The sequence below is a fragment of the Aethalodelphis obliquidens genome, unplaced genomic scaffold (genome assembly GCF_003676395.1).
Source record: "Aethalodelphis obliquidens isolate GAN/ISIS:26980383/991018 unplaced genomic scaffold, ASM367639v1 scaffold31, whole genome shotgun sequence".
NCBI classification, from domain to species: Eukaryota; Metazoa; Chordata; class Mammalia; order Artiodactyla; family Delphinidae; genus Aethalodelphis; species Aethalodelphis obliquidens.
This window is the reverse complement of record NW_020837975.1, coordinates 16081290-16097322: the sequence shown is the minus strand read 5'-3', so window position 1 is coordinate 16097322 and position 16033 is coordinate 16081290. Positions and strand designations below refer to the sequence as shown.

Here is a 16033-nt window from a genome sequence, read left to right as displayed (position 1 = left end):
TCCATCTGTCATCTTTTATCATTTCCTAGTCCACTGACGTAGCTCAAGCCCGTATCAGCTCTTTCCTGAATTGTTAACTTCTTCCAGTTTTTCACCCTTCCAATATTTCTTGCACATGACTGCCAACTTACTAACAGGCAAATTTAATCATGTCCTTAAAAAAACATATTTCCAAGTTTCCCCATTTTTTATTAGATAAAGTCCAAATTCCATAAAGTAATACACAAGACTTTCTATGATCTGGCCCTTCCCAAGTTTCTGGCTTCCTTTCTTACACCCTGTGATCCCATCATACTGGACAACTTGCAACTCCCTCTAACACACTGTGGCTTTGCTCATGTTACTCCCTCTGCCTAAATAATCCTTCCTCATTTTGTTCCACTATTACTTTTCAAGACTGAGTTTTTGAGTCATTGTCTCAATAGTAATAATACTAATAAAAAACAAGATGCATTCAGTGCATGTTATGTACCAGACACCTTACATACATTCTCACTTTACACGCAATCCTCACAACAAAACTCTGAAGTTTATAACAGCCTTGTCATAAATTATGCTAATAAGTGGCATGAAAGCCCATATTTTTTGGGTTAATGAAGTTGTCTTAAGTATATTCTGGAAAGAGAAAATATACCTTATGCTGCATCTATGAAATACTAAAAATAAAGTAACTTGGTCAAAATTTTTGGTATAAATCCCTGATCACTAGCAATTGATCTGAGCATTCCTTAGTCGATACAGGTTTATTGCATCCAACTTCAGAGTATGAACTAGGAATAGCAGGCTGCATTAGCTATACTGTGGTTTATTTCACTTATGGTACTGATTCATTTTGGGCCCTGTTTCCATGTATCATAGAAAAATAAATGTATATGCATAATATAAAATGGAGGCCGTTATTCAAATAATTCACTGAATTAGATCCAGTTTTACATCTAAATTTTTCAATGAAAGTACTTTGGGGAATTGAATGTTTCTGTATATTTGTCTCAACTGAATTCTCGACTTTATTTTCAGGTATTGATAGACCACCTGCCAAAAAAAAACAACAACCCCAAAACAGTTATTCTTTTCTTTTCTTTTCTTTCTTTTTTCTTTTTAAACAAGGGAATGTTTAGCTTTCCTCACCTCTTCTTAAAGCAAAAATAAAATATTCCTTGACCTATGTTAGGTCTAGATGGACCTCTATTATGTGAGCAGGATTAGAAATTAAATTATTATTAAAAGAGTTACAAATACAAACTTTCCTTCATTTCCATAAGAACTTACTTATGATGGCAAAAACATTAAAGATAATACGAACACTGTATTTAATTACTTATTTATGCCTAAAACTGGATTCTTGACCTCTTACACTTGGATTTTTTTTTTTTTTTTTTTTTTGGCCGCGGCCACATAGCATACAGGATCTTAGTTCCCTGACCAGGGATGGAACCTGCGGTCCTTGCATTGGAAGTGCAGAGTCTTAACCACTGGACTGCCAGGGAAGTCTCTGGATTCTTGATCTCTTATACCCACCCAACATACTCCATCCCCAGTCCTTTCCATCTCAGTTCATGGCAAATTCATTTTTTCACTTAGAACCCTTGAGAGTCATCCTTGATTCCTCTCATTCTCTAGAATCCCAAATCCAATCTGTCAGTAAATCACAATGAGTTTCAAACTATATCGAGAATCCATCCACGTCTCATGGAATCTACTGTAACAACCCTAATACAAGCTACTGTCATCTCTTGCCTGGTTACTCTCTGTGCCTCTACAGACTATTTCCAGCCCAGCAGCCAGAGTAATCATTTTAAACCCTTAACCACATCATATCAATTCTCTGCTAACAGCCTCCTAGTCCCAGGCACACAGACCTTCCACCATCTGGTCTCCTAGTTCTTCTGTGACCTCTTCTATCTTCTTTCTGGGTCACTATTCTTCAGCTAAAATGGCCTCTTGGTCACTCCTGCAACTTACCAGCCCCGTTCCCACTACAGGGCCTTGGCACGGGTTGTTCTCATTGTCTGGAAGGCTCTTTCTTTAGAAATCTACAACTACCTTCTTCCTCAAGTCATTATTCAAATGCCACTTCCTCAGTGAGCCCTACCCTGCTTGCCCATTACAAATATCACAGTTCTCCTATTCCTCCTGCTTGTTCTCATTCCATAATCCCTTCCCTGTTGTATAAAATTTTCCCCCTCTAACACTCATAGCCTTTTAACATATTACACAATTAGGATATTTATTTTATTGTGCAACTCCTCCTTCTAGAATGTGAGTTTGATGATGGCATGGAGTTTTGTTTTGTTCACTGCTATATCTGCAGCTCCTAGAATAGTGTCAGGCACACGGTAGGCCCATCATAATGATTGTCGAATGAACGAAATAATTAGCACCTATCACTAACACTCAGCAAATAGACCTTATTTTCAAGGGGAGAAATGTAAAAGTTGTTCATTTCCAGTACAAGAGGTATTATATATTGGATTCTATAGGAATGGGAGCAACTAAGTTTCCATATGTCTAGAGAGTTCAGGGGCTCCATGAAACCCTGATATTCTATGATTCCCTTCCCATCTAAGTCTCAAAAATGATCATTTTCTAGCAGCCAAGCACTAATTTTAAAAGATCCTGGAGTGTTAAACCTGCAATGAGAGATTCCTAAGAGGATGGTTCATGATTATAGTTCTACAAGCTGCTCAGTGCTGCAATTCTTAGCATTTCTTCTCTCACCACTGTGTTGCTCTTCCTACTTCAAAACATATGAATATAATTGGAAGGTATGGGAAGCCAATTTGATTACACTCTGAACAGTTATGTGATACACCCTCCCTCCAGTGTGTCAATAAATTTGATTAACATATACCTTTTCACGTTGGGCTTTCTTTTGAAATACATAACATCAGTTGATCCAAGTTGGCCTAAAGCAAGAGTCCTGCATAGTCACATAATTTTTGGTAGCATAAATATAAATGCTGAAATTATTCTGTACACCTTTAAGATTCATCTTTTGGTCATTCCTACTTTAAAGGAGCATAGAGTTTTAGGGTTACAGGTTTTATTTCATTTGGTTTGATGACCTCATTTTACAGATATGAAAACTTGAGGATCCATGATATAAAATGACTTGCCCAGGTACCACAGAGCTGAATAATTGTTTTGGTCAGAACTCCTCGTTCTAAAGATAAAACAAGATACCTCTGAGATTGCAATTGAAAAAGAGTTCTTACTATTAGGAAATTAACTGAACATAGCAACAATTTCAATATGCAATTCTAAACAATATTCAGTTCTACCTGGTTTATTTCCATGGTGACTATTTAAACATTAGAATAGCAAATATAGCAAAGGGTGAAGTAATTGATAAATAGGAAAAGAAAAAGCCTCCACAAGCATCCTAATACATGACAGTCACGGGTCACAAAAGAGTAAGAATTTGCAGGTCACCTGGAGTAAACTGTCTGCATGGCGTCCACAGGAGAAGAAACCACTTTATCACAGAGATGGCGCCATACTAGGCATGGCTTCTGCTATTATTTGGAGGATTAAGCCTTCTTTCATTATCTAATCTAGTCATCCTCTAAGATGCCAAGAGGCATTTTTGCTTAGATATGTACCCTTTCTGTTTTCATTAGTCAGTCTATATGAAGGTTATTATACCAGAGGAATGTAAAAATCTACAGTAACAATGCTTCATTTTCCTTTAATGGCTTTGTTCAAGGGATGAAGACATTTTTGTGGTGTGATGAATTCACTTGGTCTCCTGATGTGTTTTTTCCACATGCCTTGGAAATCACGTGTTTTTCTGAGAGGTGGTAGTCATCAATGTCTTAATTTCAGCACCATTGCTTTAGTTTTGTTACAATGAAGATATCTTAGTAGCATTGATAATTTAGGATCTTTGATATTAATCGAATGGAGAATATTTTTGACCCATTGTGGGCAGGAGTGCTCTCAAACTACAAACAAAATTATGACTAAATCAAATTTTTAAAATAGATTTTAACAGATTCCAGGAGGTAGGAACACTAAGATAACTCATGGGACTGCAAAGCTAAGATCTCCGCCAACAGCAAGTCACAATTTCCTAAGAGTGAAATTGTGAGCTCCCTCTACCAGGGCCTGTTTAACTCGGTTTCCCTTCTCCATGGCACACTTTGATTAACTCCTGCTGTGTGTGATTATATGTAGGTTAGACACCAGTGGCTTGAGAGTAAGGTCTGGGTTCTGTCCCAAAAAACTAGGTCAAATCTGGCCTCCATGTGATGCAGGTAAAAGTCCCATGAAAATATCAGTACGGCAACACTGACTGAACACAATTTTACTTGAAAGGATCTCCTTCCAGTTATATTTCCTTAGACGTACTCTTAATATTTTTCTTAATTTTCTTCTATTTTTCTTGCTAATGTACTTGAAAGGGCTTTTCAACTATTGTATAAACCAGTCTTCCTTCATAAGAAATTATGACGATTCTCTCTGTTACTTTCTTCCCCTATACACTTTGCCCATCAGTGGACTGAGCCCTGATTTACACATTATGGTGAGCTTTTACAGCCTAAACAAATTTATTCTTTTGGAACTTTATTTGGCAAGTATTTAAGTGTTGGGGAGATTAAAGGAGAGCTAAAAGCAAAATTAACAAGAGACTCAACTACAATCCACAGACGAAATAACCAAATAAGTTGCTATTTTAAACAATGTAAGCGAATAGGAAGGGATTATTTCAGAACACAAATATTCATAGAGGCAAGAAAATAACTGAAGTAATAATGCTTAAAAAAGACTTGATGAGGGTTAGTAGTTGAATCTCTGAAATATAATATTTGACGTCATAGGCATGGACTTAAGTGGGTAATAGTTTTCTTTCCTGAGCAGCTGAAAAGAATGTTAAAAATATAAATAACAAGACCACGTAAAATAATGAAAGCAACTGAAATCACTGTCTTATGATTGTATTATTTAAAGAAATACATCTGTATCAATCAATTCTGAGAGGACAGGATGTACAGCTCAAAAGTGGGAGTGCAAGATTTTAAAATAAGGAGAAGCAGGCTAAAATTCTAAGGAAAAATAAATACAGAATCATCCATTCAGAAGCCTTGAAATAGCAAATAGTTTTCAATAAAAACGTGGTCATTAAATGCTTGAGCTTGGTAAAATGAATAGGAGGGAAAAATTCGCTGCAGACTATCATCTCCCACTGCCTCTGGAATGACTTTGCGCAGGGGAAGGATGGGGAGCGGCGATGTGCGAGGGCCGGCGTAAGAGGGGGTGTTTCACGGTCCCAGAAAGGGTCGCATATCCATACCCCAGCACCGCGGTCCTTTAGGGGAGGAGGGCCTTTCTGATGTCTCCGTTTCCCTGCATCGTCCGGGTAAGATCCCGGTTCACCCCTACCGCGGACAAGATTTACAGAGGTCAATCTCTGCCCTGAAGCTGAAAACAAACTTCCAGCCTCGGTCACTAAATCCCTCGAAAACCCTAGTCCTCTCAGCTCATTCTTAAAGAGTCCAAGAATGGCCTTCAACACACTCCGATTCTCAGCTCATCCCCACTCATCTCCCAGCAGCCCCCGCTCTAAGGGCCGCCGCGTGGCTCAGGGTCGCCCGCCCCCGGCTCCGTGCAGCCCTAACCGCCCGCACCGCCCGCACCAACGCCGCAAGGAAAGCGGCGACGGGCGCGCTCCGCGACGCCCCGCCCCCAGCGAGCGTGGCGGAAGTGGCTGCCTAGAGAAAAGAGGCCGCGCGCCACCTGGCCGAGCGCGCATGCGCCAGCGTTCGCGTCGGGAGTGGCGGGGGTGTTTGTAGCCCTCCCTCCTCCACCTCCGCCACCCCCGCCCCACAGAGAATCGGGCTCACGCCATCTTGCCCCCCCGTCCGCGCCCAGCCACCCTTTCCCTTTAGACTCTCTCAGCCCCCTACCCCGCCCCTTTCCAAGCGTGTCCCGGGCCGCCGCCGCAGAAACCGCACCATCTCTATCCCCACATTCTCCACGCGGGACGCGCAGCCGGGTCTACAAGTGTTCTTAGAACAGAGGTTGTAGGGGGACCGGGGGAGGCGCGGGGGCGGGCGGGGGAGAGGGCTGGGGGCCGGGAGAGGCGCCGAGCCCTGCGTGTCTGGGCCCCGCCCCCCTGCCCCCGGGAGCTGCCGTCGGGGGTCCCGGTCGTTAGCGCGGGAGGCTGAGGGACACACAGAAGCAGCGTCTCCGGAGGCGCTGGCCCCGCGAGTCGGCCGGGTTCTCCCGCGGCGTGTGGAGTTGGCCTTGACTCCTCCCCGTAGGCGGGTGGGCGTGGGGCCAGGGGAGCTGGGCGGGCGAGCGGGAGCGGGCGTCGCTGGGTGTGTTCAGAAGCACCTTCCGCGTGTCATCTAGGTCGTGTTTTGGGGGGAAGAATTCTTAAACAAGGAAATTGTAGCTTTATGGGCGAGGTGGAAGAAGAGTTAGGTAGCGTTAGTAGAAGTGTAGCGTCCAGGAAAAGGAAAAGATCGACTCCCTTCTCTCTGGGGTGAGCCCACATCTGTGACCCCTGGGGAAATTATTTAGCGTGTCTTTGGCTGGGTGTTCTGGTCTGTAAAATGGGGATAGTAATAACCTAGATCAGAATTGTGAGGATTAAATGAGGTAATACAGGTTAATGCTTATTACAAGCTCCAGGCACTGATCAATTAGCTGTCAATTACCTGTCATTTTTATCTCCCTGTTTAAGGAATTCAGAATGACTGTGACCTGGCTTTCTGAGTGGAAAAATCAAGAAACTGGTGTGGATTTTTATAGGGGCAGTGGAATGTAATATCTGACACTCAGAGGCGATCCTGGAAATGTGTTGTTAACGTACACGTGGATAAATGAGCTTAACTCCGTGAGGCTTTAGAAACTTTAAACTCTTTCGTTCTAGAGAAATGAGGATGTATTTATCTAGGAGGAGAGGACGTAGGGTTTTACTATATGTGAGGACAGAACTTTGGAAACAGAATTAAATTACCTCTGTAAAGATTTACTTGAAGACCAAATTGAGGATGGAACTTGTGGAATTTCTGGTGGATGTTCTAGAGAGGCTGGATTTCACTGAATGTTATGAATAATTTCCTGATAGTTACTACTTTGCAAAAATAAAGTGCACTTCATTGTGTTATTGCAAGTTTCTTATCTCTGGGAATATTCAAGAAAAGATCTAGAGTAGCCTAGGTCTAGAGCAGCCCTGTCCAATGGAACTTTCTATCTTTGTGGAAATATTCTGTAATCTGTGCTGTCCTAATATGGTATCCACTAGACACAAGTGGCTCTTGAGCCTTGAAGTGTGGCTAGTAGTGCACTGAGGTATTTAATTTTATTTTAATTAACTTAAATATAAATAGCCGCATGTGGCTAGTGGCTGCCTTATTGGACAGCATAGGTCTAGAATCGAGCCTTTGAGACCTTTTCCAGTTCTTCATTTTGTTGAGTTTTAAGTCAGAGAAGCCAACTCTTAGAACATTTGTTGCTTTACGGAATTATAATTATATTCAGATAATGCCTTTCATTCACATACTGTAGTTCAAAGCTTGGGTCTGTTAATACTTACTTACAGCTTGAAAATTAAAGCAAAGCATTCTTTTGACTCCTAGGTTGTACGGCTAACGGCAGATTTGTTTGGAGAGTCATAATAATACTAAGTGGAGTTTCCTTTAATCATTGTACTGTTTCGTGACTGTGGGTTTCCACTATCTTTTATCACTTTAGTCAGTTTTCAGTGAAAACCTTTCAACTCTTTTACTCCTGAGTTTTTTCAGTTTGAAAGATGGTGCTTTTTCCTTAACTTTTTGTATAAAAAACAATTTGATAAATTATAGTAGAAAACTGAGCGTTGGGCCATTTCAGAAGTAGTTTTGTGGTTATTGGTATTCAAAACTTTTGAAGAGATAAGTCTGAAATTTGGCGATATTTTGCAAGATTGCTTTCTTTGAAATACATAGAGTGGTTTTTTTCAAGCAAATGTTTATAAAGTTAAGTTTGAAAGAAAAACTAAAAAAAAAAAAACCCTTTGTTTATAGATAACACGCCCTTAACTCTGGCCTGATGTTTGTGAAGTGGTACCCTTGGTCTCAAGGCCGATGATAACCCTTGGATCTGGAACAAAAACTTAAAGCTCACGAATTAAGCATATACAAAGAGCAGCCCATAACACACAAATCAAGATGGGTCGCTCTTACGTATACCCTGCTTTTTCTGGGGCAGTCATGGTTTAGAGTCTGTTTGTCTCAGGATAATTCTTAATAGAACTCCTTCCATTTTCAAAAATGTTCCAGTTGGGTCTACTTAATAATATGGTCACCCTCCTTTCAGGCTTGTTGAAATTTGGAATATATGATTTTAGGAGGATTAAACGTACTGCAACCTCAGAAATGTACTTGCTTTAAAGTAGTGACAACTTTATTGCTTATGTGCTTAAATAACAGACGCGCTATCTGGAATAAGGCCAGCAAGTGACCTGTCCATTTAAGCCACAGGTAATTAAAATTTTCTACTTTTCTCCATATAATTGGATAGAAATCTTGGGCACCTTAATTTTTGGTTCTCTCTTGATTTTTGGTGTAGGAATCTGCAAAGAAAGTCAGGCCATGCCAGTTAAATCAGAACATTGAGTATTCTTGTTGAAAATAATACCTGTTTTACTTTATGGTGAGGTTGAATAGTGAAATTAGTTAGAAATCTACTTATTATATTAAAGACTGGTTTTGCTGATGGCTCACCTAAATAGTAAAGAAAAATAATTCAACTTAATGTTTTATTGTATTAATTGAATTTATACTGTAGTGGATAAAATATTTTATTGAGTCAAACACATTTGGTTTGATTCCTTACTTCTGAGGGTTAAATGAAGTAACCCATGTGATGTGTGTTGGGTGCAGCGAAGCACATAAGAATTATGTACTCAATAAATATTGGCTGCTCTAGCCTTAAGTTTATTGAATAATGGATCTGGAGAGATATTAATGTTCTGAGATGCATTGTGGATAGGTGCAAAGAGCACTTAAAACTAATTTCAGAATCTAGATGTAGCTCTTTTTTGCCCTAATTCTCTCTGTGTGATTTCAATTAAGGTATTTAACTTTTCTGAGTCTCAATTTCCTCATCAGTAAAACAGAATTAGTACCTAACCTTATCCCACCTCCTCCCAGGATCGCTGGAGGCTTCAGATGAGAATTAGGTAAATTGTTGTGTTGTTTTACAGACATTTAACTATTTAATTGATTTCCTCTCAACTTGTCTACCAACTACCTCCAGTAAATCTGCAAAAACTGTTACACATATTTTAATTTGTGAAACAGCATAGAGTGTAATAGACACTGTTACCTAAGATCATTCTCTTTGACAAATAATACTGTACACCCCAGTAATGGTGCTATATTGATCTGGTTACAGTATATTCCCTGTACAAAACAACACTATACTACTGCTAAGGGAGAACCAACGTTTCCATGGGCACTTGATGTGTTCCAGACTAATGCTCCATCTCATTTATCCAAACGTGTCATTCCCACTTAATAGGTGATACTGATGAGTCTCTTACTTTTCTGGAATGGATCTGTAAGTTTTTCTTGCATTATACTACTGCCTCTGATAGAATTTGACTGATAGTGGATATTGAAGGTTAAATAAGGTTATGAATATTAAAATAACATGCTAACTGGCTTATAGTATATACTAGTTGCTGAAAAACTGCTGTGTTCATTGAATTCATAGGGCAGTAAATATAAAATATTACATAAATATAAACTAAAAATCTTGAAGTGTACTTTTGCTATTTCAAATGCTATAGCAGTTTTATGACTGAATCCTTTATATTTTACTTTATTCATATTATTTGTTTCTGAATCTTTAAAAGACTATTCCTAATCATAATATTCTTCCCCTGAGAGTATATGTGTTTAATAATAATACTTTGTGATATGTTTTCAAGAAGCTATACTTTTGCTGGGATTCTTCATCATCATCGTCATCATCATGAACTGAGTGCGTTCTAGGTACCAGGCACTGTCCTAAGTGCTTTGTATACATTACTTGATGTCACCTATGAGAGGAGTATTTTTAATCTCCTTTTTTAAAGATGAGGGAACTGAGGCAGGGAGGTGATGTGACTTGCCCAAGGTCACCTGGTAAGTGTTAGAGCCTGTGTTTGAATTCCAGAGCCCAGCTCTTTACAGCTAAACTGTGAGTCGGCATAGACAGATACTTCACAACAAAGTTCACTATGACAGACACATTGTGGAGGTCTTGTGAGTTAATTATAATCAACTTTTATTTGTGTGTTCCTTGTGGGATAGTAGAAAGAACTCTGGACCAGGAGTCAGGGGACCTCAGTTTTAGTCCCAGCTGTGTCACTAAATAGTGATGTGTCCTTGGGCAGTTCAAGAAACCCCTCTGGACTTCAGTATCCTCACCTGAAAAATGAGGGATTTGGATGAAATTAGTGATTTTCAAACTGTAGTTCTGAACGTCAGATGTCTTTGGTCCCTCCCCCCGCCAATTTCCATAGTTATACTTTGTTATAGTTGTTTATCCGTCTGCCTAAGATTTACTTTTAAGCAAAGAATTCCTGAACTTAACTTTTAAAGTCATCAGTCTCCAAGAAAACTTAATGACAAGTCCCCTGGCTACTATGTGTACAACTTCTCAGTAATTCCATATTATTTTAGTGTGTTAAAACTATGGCACTAAAATGGTAGGTGAATTTTTTAAAAGTATGTATGTAGATGGACTGAATATTTCAGGTTACCTGGGATCAAAGCCTGTTTTTTGTGTTAGATCTGTTACCTTCACCCAGTGTTTTTACTCTTACCTTCTTCATGAATGGGGGGAGATACATGCGTAAGAGGGTGGTTGTGAAATATGTGAGCCAATACAGGTGAAAGACCCCTTATAAACTCTGAAATGCTTATACGAATTCACTTCTTTTTTACATGCTTCCCGTAAATCTCCCACTCCTTTTTAGTCACATGAACTGTTTTTAACCACATGAGATCTTTTATTGAATTGTTTATATTTAATATGGACTTCTCATAAGGTTTAATATTTCTAAAATGTGAATCTAGACTGGAAGAGAATCTTGATGTTTAAGAGAGCTCCTTTTTTGACATCCTTGTCAAATACACTTACTTCTTACTATTAGAAGTATAATTGATTCCAAATTTTTGCATATATCTGGAACGTTAACCATTGTCACTCAATTATATAATATTTTATGTAAAAACAACAGTGTTTTCAATATTGGAAAAGTAAGCTTGCCATTTTTTCAGGGTTTGGATGTCACGTATTTTAGGATGATCTGATAGGCATGTTGGCAGTGCACTTTAAGAACCATTTTTGCAAAGAATAAGATTTTTTTTGAAACTCAGTGTTTCTTTGAGAGTACTGGATATGAAAGCACATGGAGTAGAAACCTACATTAATATCAGTCTAAAGAAAAAAAATATAATGATAGAACTTCACGTGTCTCTGAGCAGTGTGTCACGGCTTCTATGTCTATAGGTTTAAAAAAATAATCGCTCATGTAGACAACTGAGATAAGGAAACTCAGTTTACAATCCGTCTGTCTATAGGGAATTTTCATAATTTACAGGTGTTTTAATGTTTTCAATTCACGTATATTTTTTGAGCACACATTATGTTGCAGCCACTGTCTTCTTTAAAACACTCCTCTGAGACAGGTAGAAACTATTCTTGACGGATGGAGAAACTGAACTTGAGAGATTAGTTGATCATTATTACCAGGTTCTACTATGTTGATTAACTTGAATTGGGGCATATATAAATATATTGGAATTATCATTGTGTTATACCAAAACTAGGTATAGAAGTTTTAAAATTTTGCAGATTTTAATTTGTTTTTTTATTTTTTGCATTCTCAGTGATTGAATGATCGTTTGGTATTACTTCTGCACAGCAGGAGAAATTTAGATCATGATGTAACTTGAGTTTTTTTTTTTTTTTTTAAACAACAAAACTAAAATGTAGTGTCTTAATAGTGTTGGCTTAACCATAATCGCTTCCTGCCCTTGGAGTTCTATGAAAATGAAAATGTTCTGGTTATAATAGTTTTCTATTAATTTATATTATGTGGGATGCTCAGATTATGAGTGATTGAAATTGAGACTCTGTAGATGTGCAGAATCAGTACATAGGTCTGCTGAATTAATATTTCTCAGGAGTGAAACAATTTAAAAATTCCACTGTCTTTTAGTAAATGGGTAGACTGATGGATTTCACAATCCAGATTTTTGACACTGTTTTGAGGGTGTTGTAACTAGTTGTAACTAGTAATAACATTTTCAGCTCTGAGGTATTTTTAAGCTGAAGATGTTTCATGGTATTTCTTCTTTGGTCATTTAGTCACTAAAGATATGAGCTATAGGGCTTCCCTGGTGGCGCAGTGGTTGAGAGTCCGCCTGCTGATGCAGGGGACACAGGTTCGTGCCCCGGTCCGGGAAGATCCCACATGCCGTGGAGCGGCTGGGCCCGTGAGCCATGGCCGCTGAGCCTGCGCGTCTGGAGCATGTGCTCCGCAACGGGAGAGGCCACAGCAGTGACAGGCCAGCGTACAGCAAAAAAAAAAAAAAAAAAAAGAGCTATAAATAGAAATGCAGTAACATGTTCATTACATTTTTGTTTAATTCACATTTGTGATGTATAACTTTACTACAGTTAAAATTTTTTTGTCGTGGTATTTTCTGAAAAAAGGGGTATATCCTTAAATTTCATTATTGTTATTCAAAGATGTCAGTTTTTCTACTCTGGAACAGAATTTTACAGGTGTGACATAGTATTGGCTACTGGCTTAATAATCAGGTTTAAATATAAGTATTAATCAGAGATGAACTTATTCCTTGAGTTCACATTTAAACTGTGGCATGTTGAAATAATCTGGGTCTCCATCTGCACATCTGAATTCATTTTGTAAAATATGGCAAACAGCTGCATTTCAATTGAAAGCTAAAACAACTGCAGGACATTAACCCATTGAGAAGATTACAGTAGGTTTTCAGTTCCATGTTAACTGTATTTATTAGAGAAAATTGACTTGAGTGCTTCTGCTTTTAAGCGACATTTTTTTTTTAAATGTCCGGGAGATAGGAAATAAAGCATTGGAATGATAGGACTTTGATGTGTAAAGAAGTTAATGTCTAAAGAAGTTAATTATCTAAAACATCAAACAAAATGTGTGCACAGGAAATAATTATTTTAAAGATTCTAATGCACTGTCAGCTCATGATGTCAAGAAAAATGTTATTCACCTGTTTGATTTAAGAAGTAAATAACTTGACTCTGAAAGGATGATCGTGGTTATAATAAACTACGTTGGGATCTTCTCACTCTTACCAATAAACACTCTTGATACGAAACATTTGCAGTAGGGGCACAACCTAAGAAAGCTGGGGTTTTAGTATGCATTTACTTTCTGAAATGTCTCTTCTTCAGAGAGTGTTAAAGCAAGGTGACTGGATTTGCAGAATGAAAGAGGGCAATAACTCCAGCAGTGTCTCGGGATAATCCCAAGAGTGGCATGCCTTCAAATCTGACATGAGTCAACTTAAATCATAGACTGAGGGTAATACATAATCTTTGAGTTTAACATCTTCTCCAGGATGTCATATCTCTCAGTCTTCTCTTGGGACAAGTGAACCATTTTCTAAGGTCACTGGAAAGCCAAGTTCCTTTTTGAACTTGCTTTCCTGTTTTATTATTCCCCAATCTTGGACTGATGATGCGATTTTTTTTTTTAACCTGAGTTCCAAATGGTGTTGCTTCTTTTCCTCTATTATTTGTAGAAAAAAAGTACTTATTCCAAAAAAGTCTTTGTGAACAAATAGGACAAATTTACGCTTAAAAAGACCGATGGTCTTTCATAGCACTAGCTTCTTTATTGTGTTTTAGAACTTTGGTTTTCAGGTTCAGTTTGAGTGAAACTTTCTTCCTTCTCTTTCTCTGCTTTTGCAGTCTCTGTCTAGTGGTTTTCACCTGGCTCCTAGGGACCTTAGGTTAGACCAGGGCTTATATTGGCAGAGAATTGGTCCTGCCACAGAATGATATTGGGGCATTCCAGATCTAGCCACCCAGCTAGTGTGCTGCTTGTCTTAGGTCTCTGTCCTTTTGCCTTCTCAAAAGCTTCATATGTGGCCCATCTCAGGCAGTGGTTTGTAGTAGTTAATTTTTTCAGCTTTCATTCATGGGACGCAGCCTTTCCATCTCAGCCATCAGTGAATGACCCTGGTTCAAGTTTCCTTTATCAATTTTAAGCCTCCATTGCCCACAGAAGTGGTCAGTTTAGAGGATGTATTAAGAAGATAAATTTGATAGCAGTGTGGAGAATGAACTGAGCTGCAAAGAGAGAAGCTATAAATAGAGCTCAACAAGAAAGGGAGGAGGTAAAAACATAAAGTAGAATTTATTTGGCTTCTTACAAATTATAGGGTGCAGGAGAAGGAGTCAAAGATGATGACTGATGTTTTAAGCCAGGCTGACTAGTAGCAGTAGTGATGTCAGTGTGAAAACAGAACTTATTTTATAGGGAAACTAATTAATATTTGTTGAATTGTATTGAGGTCTTGTAGTGAAAATATTCAAGTTTCTTAAAGTTTGTGATTATGAAATAGGGATAATCAAATTTGTCACATAAAAGCTTTTAGCAGACCAAGAAAGGGAAAATTCTTGAGTTCTTTCTGTTTATAATAGTTAACATTGTGTACTGACTGTGTGCTAAGAACTATACTGAATGCTTTGTTTATGTTAGTTCATTTAATCCTCACAACAACCCTAAAAGTGTGCGATTATCATTCCTGTTTCACAGATGAGGAAACTGAGGCACAGAGACGTTAAGGAACTTGCCCCGAGCCCTAGTAAAGTAGTAGAGCTGGGATTCTAACCTAGGCAGTCTGACTTCTGACTCCTAATTACTTTACTGTACTTAAAGTTCTCAGTACTGCTTTACTTTATTATATATTTTAAATCTGTTTAAATATATTTTAAATCTGTTAATTCTTCTTTAATCAGCAAAGTATTTTTTAAAGAAAATCGTAGTATTACAAAATTTATATAAACATGAAATAATAACTAACATTTATTGAGCACTTACTGTGTCCTTGAGGTAAAAGCCTGAGGCTTTTATCTACTTCTGTTACCTTAATGTTATTTTCACTAATTCTTGTTTGTGGGACTGCCACATGTAATAAATAAAATGGCGTATATTAGGATTAGCATCTAGTTTTCCCATTATGCGCCAGCTTAATTTTATTGGGTCAAAAGTCACATTTTATTTTTTATTTTTTTAAAAGTCACATTTTAAATTGATGAGTAATTTAACCATAAGATTATAAAATATCACAGTGCTTACTTATGATCTACTGATTGGCTTTATTTGTATTATTTGTATTTTAGGCTATGGTTCAAATGGGAATTAGATTATGTTTTGGTTTTCTAATTCTGTATCTTGCAGCTGTGCAGCTCTTTCTTTAAATGAAATCTTACTTGGAGCCCCAATATATGAAATAGAAAAATCAGAGTTCTTGTGTTCTGGATGGGACTGCTTGGGGGCCACTGGGAGCTCAATGAAATATTGCTGGGGAATCTTTGGGCTCCATGGAATGGATTTTGAAAACCACTGAACTTTATTAAAATATTTTAATGAGTATTTTTCTTCCAATACTTATTACAAAATATGTAATGAAAAGTTTATCACCCAAGTGAGTAATTTTTTTACATCATATTTGACTAAGCAGTTTTCTACCTTACTATTTCATTTTAATGAAGAACAAGTATGGACAAATCAGATTTACGTAAAACAAATCAGAATTTAAAAAATTTCTATACTTTTTGAAGTAACTTATAATTGCTTCCGTTTTCCATGCATTTACTTATAGCTAGATACATTTTTGTAAGCTGAGTTCTCTTTTTTATTTAGATGAATAACACTGCAGCCAGCCCAATGTCTACTGCCACTTCAAGTAGTGGAAGAAGTACAGGGAAGTCTGTAAGCTTTGCAGCAGAATTGCAGAGTATGATGTAAGTATGGCTCTGT

General features: G+C 38.0%; 2 protein-coding genes across 6 annotated transcripts in view; one reads left to right on the top strand and one right to left on the bottom strand.

Annotated features, from left to right (window-relative positions):
* The first annotated feature begins 5777 nt into the window (after nucleotides 1–5777).
* The window catches only part of SUPT3H (SPT3 homolog, SAGA and STAGA complex component), a 446906-nt gene continuing 436650 nt past the window's right edge, over nucleotides 5778–16033 (top strand). For 2 of the 5 annotated variants that reach the window (XM_027127428.1, XM_027127425.1), the window contains exons 1-2: nucleotides 5778–6020; nucleotides 15917–16017. In XM_027127428.1, the coding sequence (XP_026983229.1) occupies nucleotides 15917–16017 (101 nt within the window). In that variant the 5' untranslated portion in view covers nucleotides 5778–6020. Of the gene's footprint in view, nucleotides 6021–6353; nucleotides 6488–8417; nucleotides 8469–15916; nucleotides 16018–16033 lie in introns of those variants that run through there. The other 3 variants (XM_027127426.1, XM_027127427.1, XM_027127430.1) reach the window with 3 other exon arrangements.
* Nucleotides 10243–16033, bottom strand: part of LOC113631174 (runt-related transcription factor 2-like) — a 45163-nt gene continuing 39372 nt past the window's right edge. The window contains exon 3 of the mRNA XM_027127431.1: nucleotides 10243–10403. Within this exon, the coding sequence (XP_026983232.1) occupies nucleotides 10261–10403 (143 nt within the window). The 3' untranslated portion in view covers nucleotides 10243–10260. The remainder of the gene's footprint in view (nucleotides 10404–16033) is intronic.